This window comes from Heterodontus francisci, unplaced genomic scaffold (assembly GCF_036365525.1).
Source record: "Heterodontus francisci isolate sHetFra1 unplaced genomic scaffold, sHetFra1.hap1 HAP1_SCAFFOLD_883, whole genome shotgun sequence".
Taxonomy (NCBI): domain Eukaryota; kingdom Metazoa; phylum Chordata; class Chondrichthyes; order Heterodontiformes; family Heterodontidae; genus Heterodontus; species Heterodontus francisci.
This window is the reverse complement of record NW_027140621.1, coordinates 136,771-151,297: the sequence shown is the minus strand read 5'-3', so window position 1 is coordinate 151,297 and position 14,527 is coordinate 136,771. Positions and strand designations below refer to the sequence as shown.

General features: G+C 43.5%; 1 protein-coding gene across 1 annotated transcript; it reads right to left on the bottom strand.

Moving 5' to 3' along the window:
- Positions 1 to 1,132: 1,132 nt before the first annotated feature.
- LOC137360266 (probable G-protein coupled receptor 139) lies at positions 1,133 to 14,438 on the bottom strand. The gene is made up of 5 exons (XM_068025767.1): positions 14,340 to 14,438; positions 9,426 to 9,584; positions 8,532 to 8,607; positions 8,055 to 8,186; positions 1,133 to 2,043 (listed from the first exon to the last, which is right to left on the bottom strand). The coding sequence occupies exons 1-5, from the start codon at positions 14,436 to 14,438 to the stop codon at positions 1,133 to 1,135; spliced, it is 1,377 nt and encodes a 458-aa protein (XP_067881868.1).
- Between the last annotated feature and the right edge of the window lie 89 nt (positions 14,439 to 14,527).

Sequence of the window (14,527 nt, the reverse complement as noted above, 5' to 3'; positions counted from 1 at the left end):
AACCACCAGCCATGCCTTTGTTATCTAAAACTTGATAAATCAAATACTCTCTTTACTGGCCTCCCTTTTTCCTCTCTCCATAAAGTACAGTTCATCCAACTACCTGCTGTCCCATCTATTAACTCGGATTAGGTTCCGTTCACCCATCTACCCCGTGTTTGCTGACCGACATTCGACCCTGGTCCAACAACATGATTTAAAAAAAATACATCCTTGAGTTCAGATCCTTCCATGACCTCATCCCCATCTCTGTAAACGCCTCAGGCTCCACACCCCTCCCTATGTCTGTATCCTACACAAGCCCCAGCAATACTCCCCAACTGTATCACCTCCTGCAACCCCTATTTCAGTCGCTATTGTTGAAACCTCCTCCAGCCCTACAACCCGCCCTATCCCTGTATCCTCCTCCAGCCCTGCAACTCACCCTATCTCCGCAACCACCTCAACCCAGTACAACCCTCCTTACCTCGGTCAAATCCTCCAAACCTCCCACTCGCCCAATCTATCTAACTTCCTCAAGACCCTACAAATCTTCCTTTTCCTTTAATATTTACAAACCCTACAACCATACCTATTTCTGTTTCCTACTCGAGACCTGCACCCTTCCTATCTATAAAAAGAGAGAGAGAGAGAGATAGAGAGAGAGAGAGAGAGAGAGAGAGAGAGAGAGAGAGAGAGAACTGAGAATAGAACTCGTGACGGTTGAGGGGTGACTGTGATTGCTATTTCTCTTCATATTCTACAGAGAGAACTCTGACTCTCCAGCTTACCCCTTTTCTGTCCGGTCCTCCAAAGGTCAATTCTTGCACACCAGCACACTGTTGTTTGCCATGTGCAACCATCCACCTTGCCAAACCCGGTCAGTGTATTTCCGGTATCTAACTGTTCACTTCTGGCACGCTGCCCAGCTGCTCTTTGGTGCGTGTGACAACCCCAACACCAGTGGTTTTTCAGTCATCGAGCTCTCTGTCATCTCTTCTCTGCTGCTGCACTGCTCTTTGGCGTGTGTCTCTTCATGACCCCAACCCACCAATGTATTGGGGGTCAACCCGTTGTCAGTCACCTCTTTCCCAATGTGGATAAATATTACATTCATGTACTGGAAATACTGGGACCCGCCTCTGGGCAGCTCTCAGTTGTATTGTTTATTCATTAGTTGAATAATTGATGTAACTGGATATTTCACCGCGCTCTTGAACTGCTCTCTGAACTTGGACTGTGTCACCCCATAAATAAATGTGTTTGTGCAGCAACTTAAAATCCGCAACATCCATCCGACTTGTCGGAATATAGATTCAGAACTGTTGTAATCCCTGGGGTCAGATACTGTGATGTTATAATATAAGAAATGTATAACATGCACCAACCATAGAAGTATGAAGCTGCCTGATATGGAGAAGAGTAAAATCACAGACTTCCTTCTGTTCTCCATCTTTGGGTCACTGCGATTCTCTCTCTTGTTTTGACCCCTCAGACCCTGGCGGACTCGACTGGCCACTAAAATGTGTCTGACTGTCAGAGCGTTGAGCAACAGAATTAAAGCGAATGGGAGCAATGGGGTTAAAAGCTTATTAAACCAGTCAAATCCAACCCATCCATTATCAGTATAATAGCTTACTTTTATAATACAAAACCACGGTACGTTGTCCATTATCCATATAGGTCCAAACATAAAGTAATAGGGAATGTTTTTTAAACAGAGCAGAATGCAAGTTGTTGCTAGAACCACAGCCGCAGTTTTCTCGGTGCAATATTTTGTTTTCAGCTTCTGGCAACAAATGGCCACAAATCGATCAAAGGTGAAAGTGACGGTGAACCAGACAGAACAGTCTGTGGCTGCACAGACCAGAACAATGTTAACACTACAGATAGGGGTGATTTTCAGGAAAGAACCTGGGAAATAATAAGTACTGATCCTCAACAGTATGACCTCAGTGATAATGACCAGTAGATCTGCCATTGCCATAGCCACCAGGTAACGAGTTGTGCAGGTGGAGAGGCCGCATTTTCCCCGAGCCAGGATTACAATCGCCACTAAATTAACTGGAAGAGAGAAAGGGGAATAATGATTGGAAATTAATGATCAACATTGCACAGACAGTAAGGACAGGATTTTATAATAGCTTGCTTTTATAACACAAGACTATGGCACGTTGTCCATTATCCATATACTTCCAAGCATAAAGTAGAAGGGGATGTTTTGTGAACAGAGCAGAATGCAGGTTGTTGCTAGAATCACAGCCGCAGTTTTCTCGGTGCAAATAGGTGAGTTGCTGGCGTGCCAGAGCTTAACATTTTAAAAATCTCAATTCCGAGCACAACCCACCTCTGACCCGTCCATTTCTGGTTTTAATGGAGCTGTGACAGGGGACGGGCAGACTTACGATCCAAGGAGGCAGGTTGGCAATTGGAATATTTTACTGATGCTGGAAATTTCTGATTTTATGTGTTTGACAGGTTTAACTCTGGCCTACCCACTTTCCCTGTTATCTTAGGGAACGTTTGCACGTGGAACGCCATGTACAAAGAAAGCTGGGTTTGGCCATTCTAACCATCCCCCACCAGAACTAGACCCCGAACGGTGAGATTAGATCCCACCCCCGGAATTAGACCCGCCCTTCCAGGATCAGACTTCCCTCCAGGATTGGACCACTCCCCCTTGATCAGACCATCCGTCGTCTCTTGGATAATGTACTCTCCAGGACACATCCTTCCCTGGCCTGAGATCACACTTCAGGATAGGAGTCCCCTCCCCTGTTTTCAGGATTTGCAACCCAGTGATCGGACATTTCAAGACTCTCTCCCTCTCTCGAGTTAGCCTTTGGAGACCCCAATGTCAGGCACCTCCTCTCATACCCCGGGGTCAGTATTTGGACAAACCTGGTCCTAAGATCTAGTCGACACTCCTTCCTGCGCAATTAGAAGCAAAGCCTGTTAGTGTGACATCAGGCGGCAATCTGTCAACGATTATAAAGTTAGTGTATGCAGTTAAAACTCTGGAACAGCTATCCTCACCTATGTCACTCACCCGTTAATATACAGACCAAAGTAAAAACAAAATATTGACACTTCTGTAAATCTGATTGAAAATAGGACAATGTTGAAGAGGAAAATTACTAAGCTAGTAATCAAGAGGACCAGGCTAATGTCTCGGGGACACGGATTCAAATTCCACCATGGCAGTTGGTGGAATTCAAATTCAATTTAATTCATAAAGTCAGCACATCAACAAAAAGCAGGAATTGAAAGTTAGTCTCAGTAATGGTGATACTAGCATTTTTATTGTCAAAAATTATCTGCTTCACTAATGTCCTTTAGGGAAGGAAATATGCCATCCTTACTTGGTCTGGACTACATATGACTCCAGTCCAAGCGCAATGTGGTTGACTCTTAGCTGCCCTCTGAACTGGTCTGGCAAATAACTCAGTTTTCGAGGGAAATAAGGGATGACCAACCAATGCTGGCCTTTCTAGCAGCACACACATCCCGTGGAAGAATTAAAGAAAACACTCAGCAGGGCAGACAACATCTGTGGATATAGCAAGGGAGTTAACGATTCAATCTGATAGGCTTTCTCCAGTACTGGGCGATATTCGAGATTAACAGTTTTAAAACAATGATAGATTCTGTGAAAAGCCGGGTATGGGAGAGGAAATAACAACGGGGAAGGTCTATGATGATTTGGAGGGCAGGAATGATACAAAGATAAACAAAATTATGGCGAATGTGCCAAAGAAAAAGGAGAGCTGTGTATTAATAGGGAATCCCTACACCACCTCCATCCTGACTGACTCTGGTCTAACCATTCCCCAGTAACAGCACAGGCTGTCCGTGAAAGTGAAATAAATGTTTATTATCTGAATATTTTAATCTCCGTGATGAACCCGAGATGCAATAAAACACCTATTAGAAATTAAGCTGCAATGGAAGAGGATAGGGGGTCAGCGACAGAGATGTCAGAGTGGAGTAGAATTTAGAATTAAAATGATAAGTGAATGGTAGCTCAGGGTTATGCTTGCAGAATGAATGGAGGAGTCAAGCAATGCAATCACCCAATCTGCATTTGCTCCTGTCCCAATGTCCGGAATATTTCACCATGTGCACTGAATACTATTACCAAATGGGAACGAGTAGAGCAAATTGTTTCACCTGGAAGGATTGTTTGGGGCCTTGGATACAGGGAAGGAAGTAGGTAAAATGGAGTTCCAAAGAAGGGTCGCTGACCCCAAACGTTAACTCTGCTTCTCTTTCCACAGATGCTGCCAGACCTGCTGAGTGATTCCAGCATTTCTTGTTTTTGTTTCAGATTTCCAGCATCCGCAGTATTTTGCTTTTATTAAGGTAAAATGGAGTGTTGCCTCTCCTGCCGTTGCATGGGAATGTGACAGGGAAAATTATCCGATATTGTGGGTAATTGAGGAGTGGACCAGGGTGCAGGGAACAGGGCAGTAGAAAAGGAGACAAATATATGTTTAGTGCTGGACTTAACTGGACATGGTGGAAATGTTGGAGGATGGTGTGTTCATTGTGGAGGCGAGTGGGCTGGAAAGTGAGGACAAGGGGAACATTATGACTGTTTTGGCTGGAAGGGGACTGGCTGAAGGCAGGAACACGAAAAACATGACAGACCCAATGAAAGGTCCTGTTAACCACAGTGGAGGGTAATTCTTGGATGATGAATAATGACGACATTTCTGAAGCATTGGTGTGAAAGGTAACATCATCAGAACAGATGAAATAGAGATGGAGAAACTGGCAGAATGGCACAGAGTCTTTCTAGGAAGTGGGGTGGGCAGAAAGATAATCAAGGTAGCTGTGGGAGTTAGTGGGATTATAGTAGATATTCGTGGATAGTCCATCCATGAAATAGAGGCAGTATGGTCGAGGAAGGAAAGGGAACTGTCAGAGACGGCCATGCGAAGCTCAGGGACGGATGGGATTGAGAGAAAATGTTGATGAAATTTTCCAGTTCAAGGCAAAAGAAGTAAAGGTCAGCAGCACAGTCAGCAAACTATCGGGAAAAAATGTGAAGGAAGTGAACAAAGAATGGTCCCCGTATTCAAAGCAAATGAAGAACAGCTGAACGATACAGTCTTCCAGAGACATTATGTGAGTGTGTAATATCCCATTGTTTACACCCGAGGTCATTACACCTATAATTTACAACAGGGTTCCTGCACAGGGGTCAGGATCACAAAACGGGGCTGGTTTTGATTCCCAGGCCAGAGTCACTGACAACGAGTGAAATTCCAGTGGAAATGGTGAGCGAATGACACAAAACCAATCAATTTCAAATGGGTCCCTCGGTATCGACCAGCAAAAGATGGTGGAAGGAAACTAGGTGGGAATCGGGCTCATTGTGCTGGGGCCTGTTCTCCTCCCGAAGTCGGGTTTTGTTGTTGGGGCTTGGATAATCGAGGCAGAATCATTTCCCACAGAGTCTGACATCAGGATTGCAGGTTTTGATTCTCCCAGGAGCTGGAGAGGCCAAATGATGCCTTCACGCCCAGAGGCCAACTGAGGTCCTTGAGTGGCCTATTAACGGGGCTATAGCTTCACAGGACTGGAATTAATATCCTCACAGGGAGATTGGACAGTGCTGCTGGGGAGGGTTTAAACTATCTTGTCAGTGGGATGGGAAGCGGAGGCATAGCTCAAATTGGAAGGAAGTCGAGCTCAAAACAGGAGGGAGAAATGTAGACAGCAACAGTAGAAGGTAGGCGACACAAAGGCAAGCCTCAACTTGGTTTAGAATGCAGAATAATATTAAGAAGACAAGGTTAAGGGTACTCTACCTGAATGCACGCAACATTCGAAACAAGTTAGGTTATTTAAAGGCACAGATAGAGGTAAATGGGTATGATCTAATTGTCATTACTTAAACGTGGCTATAGGGTGACCAAGACCAGGAACATTTGGAAAGGAAAGGAACGCAGGAAAAGGAGATGGTTTAGCGCTGATAATGTGGGATGGGATTAGTATATTACTAAGGGATGATCTCATATCATAAAAAGAAAATGTGATGCTTGGGTGGAGCTACGAAACAGCAAGGGGCTGCAAACATTGGTAGCAGTTGCTTATAGGCCAACAAGCAGTAGTGACAGTGTGGGGCATGGCATTAATCAGGAGATTATAAACATGTAGCATGGGTAATACAGTGATTATAGTTGACTTCAATCTGCAGATAGACAGGAATAATCTAATGAACACTGATGCTGTAGAGGAGGAGTCGTTGGACTGTTAGGAACGGTTTTCTAGAGCAATATGTTGGGGAACAGACTAGATAACAGGCTATTTTAGATCCAGTATTAGGTAATGAGAAAGGGATAATTAATAATCTTGTTGGCAAAGATGCTTCCAGGATGAGTGACCATTTCTGATAGCATTTTACGTTATGTTTGAAAGTGAGGTAGTTCAACCTGAAGCCAGGGTGTTAATTTTGAACAAAGGAAATTATGAAGGTATGAGGGGCAAATTGGCTGCGGTGGATTGGGAAAATACATTAAAAGGTCTGACGGTACAGACGCAATGGAAAGTCTTCAAAAAATAATTTCATAATTTACAGCAACTGTACATTCCTTCAAGGTACAAACAAACTAAAAGTAAAGGAAGTCAACAGTGGCTAACAAAGGAAGTTAAGGATTGCAGATGATTAAAATGAAATGCCAATAAAGTTGCCTGAAATAGTAGTAAACCAGTGGAATGGGAAGATTTGAGAATACATTAAAGCAGCACCGAAACATGATAAAGAAAGAGAGAACAGAATAGGAATGTAATAACCAGAAAACAGGCAAAATAACGCACTTCAAAAGCTTCTGTATGTCCATAAAAAGGAAATGTTTGTCTCAGTCAAATGTGGGTCCATTACAGGCAGTGTCAACAAAATTTATAATTGGAACAAAGACATTGCAGAGAAGCTAAATGATTTCTTTGTGCCTTTCTTCACTGAGGAAGATACAAGAAATCTCCCAAAATTAGAGATCCAAGGGACTCGGGAAAAAGGGGATGTGATGGACATCAGTGCGATGATGATGGCTGTATTGGATAAATGAATGGGGCTGAAGGTTCCTGCAAATTTGAAGGTAGCAAATGTCACACCACTATTTTCGAAGGGAGGGAGACAGAAAACAGGGAACTGCAGACCTGTTAGCCTTACATCAGTAGTAGGGAAAATATAAAGATCTATTGTACAGGATGTGATAAATGGATACTTGGATAATAATGATCTGCTTGGGCACAGTCAACATGGTTTCATGAATGGGAATTCATATTTGACGAACCTGTTGGAGCTTTTTGAGCATTTTACCAGCAATATTGAGAAAGGGGAGTCGGTGGACCTGTTGTACTTGGATTTTCCGAAGGCTTTTGAAAACGTCACCCACAGCAGATTGATAGCAAAATTAAAGCACGTGGGATAGGAGGCAATATACTGACATGGATTAAGGATTGGTTAACAGGCTGAAAACAGAGAGTAGGAATAAACGTGTCATTGGCATTGGCAGGCTCCCATTGGCAGGCTGCAAATAGTGAGGTACCACAGGGATCAGTACAAGGGCCTTAGCTGTTCACAAGATACATTAATGATTTGGATGTGGGGGCCAAATGTAATATTTTCAAGTTGGCGGATGACACAAAACTAGGTGTAAATGTGTGTTGTGAGGAATATGCAAATTGGCTTCAAGGGGATTTGATCAGACCGACTGAGTTTACAAAACCTGGTCAAGGAAGTGTCAGATAGAATATAACGTGGAAAATTGTGAGGTTATCCATTTTGGCAAGAGCAGCAGATGTGCAAAGTATATCTTAAATGGCAAGAGATTAGAAAGTGTAGACGTACAAAGGGACCTCCATATCTTTGCCAATAAGTCACTGTAAGCTAACATGCAGGTGCAGCACGCAATTAAGAAGGCGAATGGTATGTTAGCCTTTATCACAAGAGGATTTGAGTGCAGGAATTGTGAAGTCTTGCTTCAATTGTACAGAACCTTGGTTAGACCGCAACAAGATTATTGTGTGCAGTTTTGGTCCCCTTTCCCCAGGATGGATCTTATTGCCACAGAGGGAGTGCAACGAATGTTCATCAGACTTGTTCCCAGGATGGCGGGAGTGTCCTATGATGAGTAATTGCAGAACCTGGGCGAGTATTCTCTCGAGTTTCGAAGAATGAGAGGTGATCTCATTTAAACCTAAAAAATACATAAAGAGACAGACAGGGTAGTTGCAAGTAAGATTGTTCCCTTGGGTGGGGAGTCTAGAACCAGGAGACCCAATTTTAAAATAAGAAGGAAACCATTTAGAAGAGAGTTGAGGAGCAATTCCTTTACTCAGAAGGTTGTTAATCTTTCGAATTCCCTGCCTCAGAGGGCTGTGGAAACTTAGTCATTGAGTATATTTAAAGCAGAAATTGCGGGATTTCTAAATACGAATGACATAAGGAGATATCGGGATAGTGTGTAAAAATGCATTGAAGTGACTGATCAGCCATGATCGTCCTGAATGGTGGAGAAAGCTTGAAGGGCTGAATGGCCTACTGCTTCTCTTCTGTTCCTCGTACCGGCAGTGGCCACCGCTCCCAGTGGTACTGCCGTTATTGCTGAGCTGCTGGCCCTGTGATTGTGCAACCAACGGCCCAATAAAGTCTTTAATGGGATGGGGATCCCGTCTCGTTAAACTTTCACCCGAAAAGACAGGTGGGTCTGTCCTGAGGGTGGCGGTGGGGAGAGGGGAGGGGATGACATTTCAGGCCAACTCCGGGAATCCTGCCTCCTGCACATGACCCAGCCCATCGCATCTGTCAGAATGATCCCATCCACTGAGCTTAAAGATAGCTCGCATTTACTGGGCTTTGGAGCAGAGAGGACAAACCGACATGGACAAACATGTAAATGGGTTTCTGAAACACATCTGCGAGCTTAGAAGATAGAAAGTGCCATGTGTTTTGGGACAGTCAGGGCAACATGAGCCAGGGAATGAGGATTCAGAGCCTGAAGAAGGGGAAGAGAGGTCGCTGAGGGGAAGAAATTACTGTCCAATAATAATGAATAAATTCCAATAAAATAAATCCCGCAACATTTAAGGTAGAAAGTGGTAAATATTTGATAAATTAACTAAGAGTGGGTAAAGTCTATGGTTCGGATTCATTGTGACCGCACATACTAAAAAGATAGGGAAGAAGAACAAGAGGCATTGTTATCGGTTCGTCAATAATCATCAGGTAAGGAAATAGTCGCAGAGGACTGATGGACAGTTAATGTGGTTGTTGTATTTTGCACGTAAGGCAGAACATGTCCAAATAGCGATATGTCAGTTAGCGTCAGCGGCACAGATATTACTGGAATCCCTTTTCTGAGATGTAACGGATAAACACCTGTTAAAACCCGAATAATGAAGAGTATTCAGCACATATTCCAAAATGAAGGTCATACTTGAGCAACCTTATTGGATTTTTGAATAATGCCAGATAGCTTAGATACATGTAATACAGTTGATGTAATGACTTCAATAAGGGACCATGTATCAGACTGATGACTAATCACAGAGCAAGTGAATTTAGGGCACAAGTAGCAGAATGGACAACAATCCGACTACAAAACCAGAAAACAGGGAATAAGGGTTAAAGATATTTTGTCAGATTGGCAGAAGTTTCGAAGTGGTTATCCACAAAGGTCAGCGCTGTGAATACTGTCCGTCACCATTTAAATAAACCATCTGGATGTGGGAAGTAGAAGCACAATTTCACACTATGCAGCCAAGTGCAAATTCAGAGTACAGTTAATATCGAGTAAGAATGCAACCAAATACGTGAAAACAATATTAATAAGACTTGATAAAGTTGCACAAAGGGCATTTAAATGGCAAATTATTTTGAGGATTGCTAAGTGTGCGCTGCTTATTTTTTTTCTGAAAAATAAGCATCTCAAATAATCCTTGGACGACAAGAGACTGAATGGGGTCAAAGGGGAAAATTGGTTCAGGGGACAGATTCTCAAATCATTTAAAGTAGCAGCACATGTTAACGGGCCCGTAAAATACAAAACAATCACAGGAGTTCAATGCCAGAGGATAGGAATTGAAAAAAAAACAAAGAGCTGATTTTATACTAAAATAGAACCATGGTTTTACAAGACTTGGCGTACTGTGTGTAGTTCTCGTCCCCATGTTAAAAAAAGGATACTGATGCACTCGAGATGGTGCAATTATTATTAACAGGATGATACCAGAGCTGAGATAAGTGTACTCTTTATTTCACCATTCATGTTTTACTAAGTCCATGACAGTATTGATAGGAGTGACCACCGCACAGTCCTTATGGAGACGAAGTCCCGCCTTTACATTGAGGATACCATCCATCGTGTTGTGTGGCACTATCACCGTGCTGAATGGGATCGATTTCGATCGGATCTAGCAATGCAAAACTGGGCATCCATGAGACGCTGTGGGTCATTAGCAGCAGCAGAATTGTACTCAACCACAACCTGTAACGTCATGGTGTGGCATATCCCCCACTCTACCATTACCATCAAGCCAGGAGACCAACCCTGGTTCAATGAAGAGTGCAGGAGGGCATGCCAGGAGCAGCACCAGGAGGTGTCAACCTGGTGAAGCTGCAACCCAGGACTACTTGCATGCCAAACTGCGTACGCAGCATGTGATAGACAGAGCTAAGCGATCCGATAACCAACGGATCAGATCTAAGCTCTGCAGTCCTGTCGCATCCAGCCGTGAATGGTGGTGGACAATTAAACAACGAACTGGAGGATGCGGCTCCACAAATAACCCCATCCTCAATGATGGGGGAGCCCAGCACCTTAGTGCGAAAGATAAGGCTGAAGCATTTGCAACAATCTTCAGCCAGAAGTGCCGAGTTGATGATCCATCTAGGCCTCCTCCTGAAGTCCCCAGCATCACAGATGCCAAACTTCAGCCAATTCGATTCACTCCACGTAATATCAAGAAACGATTGAAGGCACTGGATGCTGCAAAAGCTATGGGGCCTGACAACATTCCGGCAATAATACTGAGGACCTGTACTCCAGAACTTGCCGCAGCCCCTAGCCAAGCCCTTCCAGTAGAGCTACAACACTGGCATCTACGCTGCAATGTGGAAAATTGCCCAGGTATGTTTTGTACACAGAAAGCAGGACAAATCCATCCCGGAGAACTACCGCCCCATTAGCCTCCTCTCAATCATCAGTAAAGTGATGGAATGTGTCATCAACAGTGCCATCAAGCGGCACTAGCTTAGCAACAACCTGCTCAGTGATGCTCAATTTGTGTTCCGCCAGGGCCATTCAGCTCCTGACCTCATTGAAGCCTTGGTTCAAACATGGACAAAAGAGCTGAACTCAAGAGGTGAGGTGAGAGTGACTGCCCTTGAAATCAATGCAGCATTTGACCGAGTGTGGCATCAAGGAGCCCTAGCAAAACTGAGGTCAATGGGAATCAGGGAGAAAACCCTCTGCTGGCTAAAGTCATACCTGGCGCAAAGGAAGATGGTTGTGGTTGTTGGAGGTCAATAATCTGAGCTCCAGGACATTGCTGCAGGAGTACCTCAGGGTAGTGTCCTAGGGCCAACCATCTTCAGCTGCTTCATCAATGACCTTCCTTCAATCATAAGGTCAGAAGTGGGGATGTTCGCTGATGATTGCACAATGTTCAGCACCATTCGCAACTCCTCAGATACTGAAGCAGTCTGTGTAGAAATGCAGCAAATACTGGACAATATCCAGGCTTGGGCTGATAAGTGGCAAGTAACATTCGCGTCACACAAGTGCCAGGCAATGACCATCTCCAACAAGAGAGAATCTAACCATTACCCTTGACATTCAACGGCATTACCATCGCGGAATCCCCCACTATCAACATCCTAGGGGCTACCATTGACCGAAAACTGAACTGGAGTAGCCATATCAATACCGTGGCTCCAAGAGCAGGTCAGAGGCTCGGAATCCTTAGGCGAGTAACTGACCTCCTGACTCCCCAAAGCCTGTCCACAATCTACAAGGCACAAGTCAGGAGTGTGATGGAATACTCTCCACTTGCTTGGGTGGGTGCAGCTCCAACAACACTCAAGAAGCTCGACACCATCCAGGACAAGGCAGCCCGCTTGATTGGCACCCCATCTACAAACATTCACTCCCTCCACCACCGACGCACATTGGCAGCAGTGTCTACCATATACTAGATGCACTGCAGCAATGCACCAAGGCTCCTTAGACAGCACCTTCCAAACCCGTGACCTCTTCCAACTAGAAGGACAAGGTCGGCAAATACATGGGAACACCACCATCTGCAAGTTTCCGTCCAAGTCACACACCATCCTGACTTGGAACTATATCGCCGTTCCTTCACTGTCGCTGGGTCAAAATCCTGGAACCCCCTTCCTAACAGCACTGTAGGTGTACCTACCCTACTTGGACTACAGCGGTTCAAGAAGGCAGCTCACCACCACCTTCTCAAGGGCAATTAGGGATGGGCAATAAATGCTGGCCTGGCCAGCGGCGCCCACATCCCGTGAATGAATAAAAAAAAAGTTATTTATTTCTCTCCCGTGCTCTGATCTCTGTAATATGAAAACCGTATATATATTTCATTAGCTATAGGCGTCTCCTCACAGGGACACAACTCACTGAGCCCAGGACAGAGATTGGCACAGGTTACATCTTTTGAGATTCTGAACCTGAGACATGAACTGATCCGTCAAATCTTAATCTGTTACATCAGTGGGCGATTCAACAAACACAGCCCAATATTTATCCTGTGCCATTAATAGGTAATTGGTTTCAGCACACGTGACCCACAGCTTCGCAGGACGATGTTGGGTGAAGGGATTAATCAGCATTAAAATAAATAGTGTTTACAGTAACTATACTCAGTTTATGAATAATTCATTATTACAGTATTAGAATACTGTATCAGTTCTGTCCTGTGGTTTAATTGTCGGTAAATAGTTAGCATCTGTTTCAGTCGGAACAGTTCAAAAGGAAACATAGAACTATCAATACATTTAAATTTATACATGGATTAGAAGACCTCAGTAAAAATCTTCCGCTTGGCAATCAATTCGTAAGACCCAAAGGCATCTCAATAGAGAGATCTATCATCTGAAACAAAGATTTCAAAATAGAAACGGATTGGACAATTGCAGTCATTACAGTAAAATTTGCTCACTGGGATCAGGTGTTCCACTCCAGTTGATGACCATCACTCTGCACAATTCCACAATGACAGATACTCCCAATAGTACATGACACTGGAGTCAGATGTTTCGCTCCAGTTAGTGACCCACACTCAGTACAATTCTACATTGACAGATAGTCCCAATAATACCTTATTTTAAAGATTTGGCATCAATGATATCTAAGTTAACATTACACGATTTTCCACTAAATGCAATAGCTTGACAATTCAGAGAGCCAATCAGTTACAATCAGAGGTTTATTATCAGTAAATGGAATGCAATAAAACCGCAGCGATAATGCAGGATATTTGACCTAAGAAAATGATGTCAGTGATCAGTTGTCTGCATATCGCTGTCCACTAAATCACCAAGTAACATTCTTTATCAGAGAAGAAATATAGACCAGCTCACACACAGTTTTACACAACTTCAATGGTTATAACCACTTACCAGGAACACCAATGCTGGCAAGGATCAGGTAATATATTTTCCAGATACTGCTCAGTGTTTCAAGCATTTTCTGCATGAAGTGATCTGCCCCTTTGTACTGCAGGCAATCTCTCTATATTAAACTCTGAGGTGATATATTCCCAGAGCCAATAATTTATACCCTGTGGGATCTCCACGGGGAAATAGAAATTGCAACATTTTTAATAATTTGAACAAACAGATTACGACATCGAGTTCAGTCCCTATTGTAATAAAATAAATATGTTTCTGAAGTTGAACAGGAAAACTGTTAAGACTGGACTATTCTAATCACATCAATTAACTCATGGAAATTAGAAGCCTTCTTCTTCTGGTAATGAGGTTGTTCTTTCAAACATCATCTATCATATCTCTTGTTTTCATGTTGTTTCAGTGATGTCCTTCACTCGACTGTGACAATTCAGCAATTTAACTCCAAATGTGTGGATGTTTCCTTCAGGGCTGCTCTACTTCACAGTGAATTGTGGCTGTCCCCTTTAGCTTTGGTAATTCAGTAATTAAATACCAAGTGTGGAATATCTCTCTCACGGCTGCTCTTCTTCATTGTGGGATATGGCTGCTTCTTTAACTGTGGACTTTCAATTAAGTGATTAAAATAGATATTTGGGACTATGCATTGCAGACTTGAACTAATACAGCATCTCATCCTTCATTACCATTACAACCTGACATCCTTTTCCTTTTTCCTATCCTTCCTAAATGGTGAATACCCTTGAAATTTTCGTTCCCAGCTTTGGTCAGCTGTAGTCACGTGTCCGTTAAAGATCATTCTTGTTTACTAATGTTCCATCAATTCATCGATTCTACCTGAATGCGAATGCTACATGCAGTCGATAGAGTGCCTTAAATTTGGCCTTT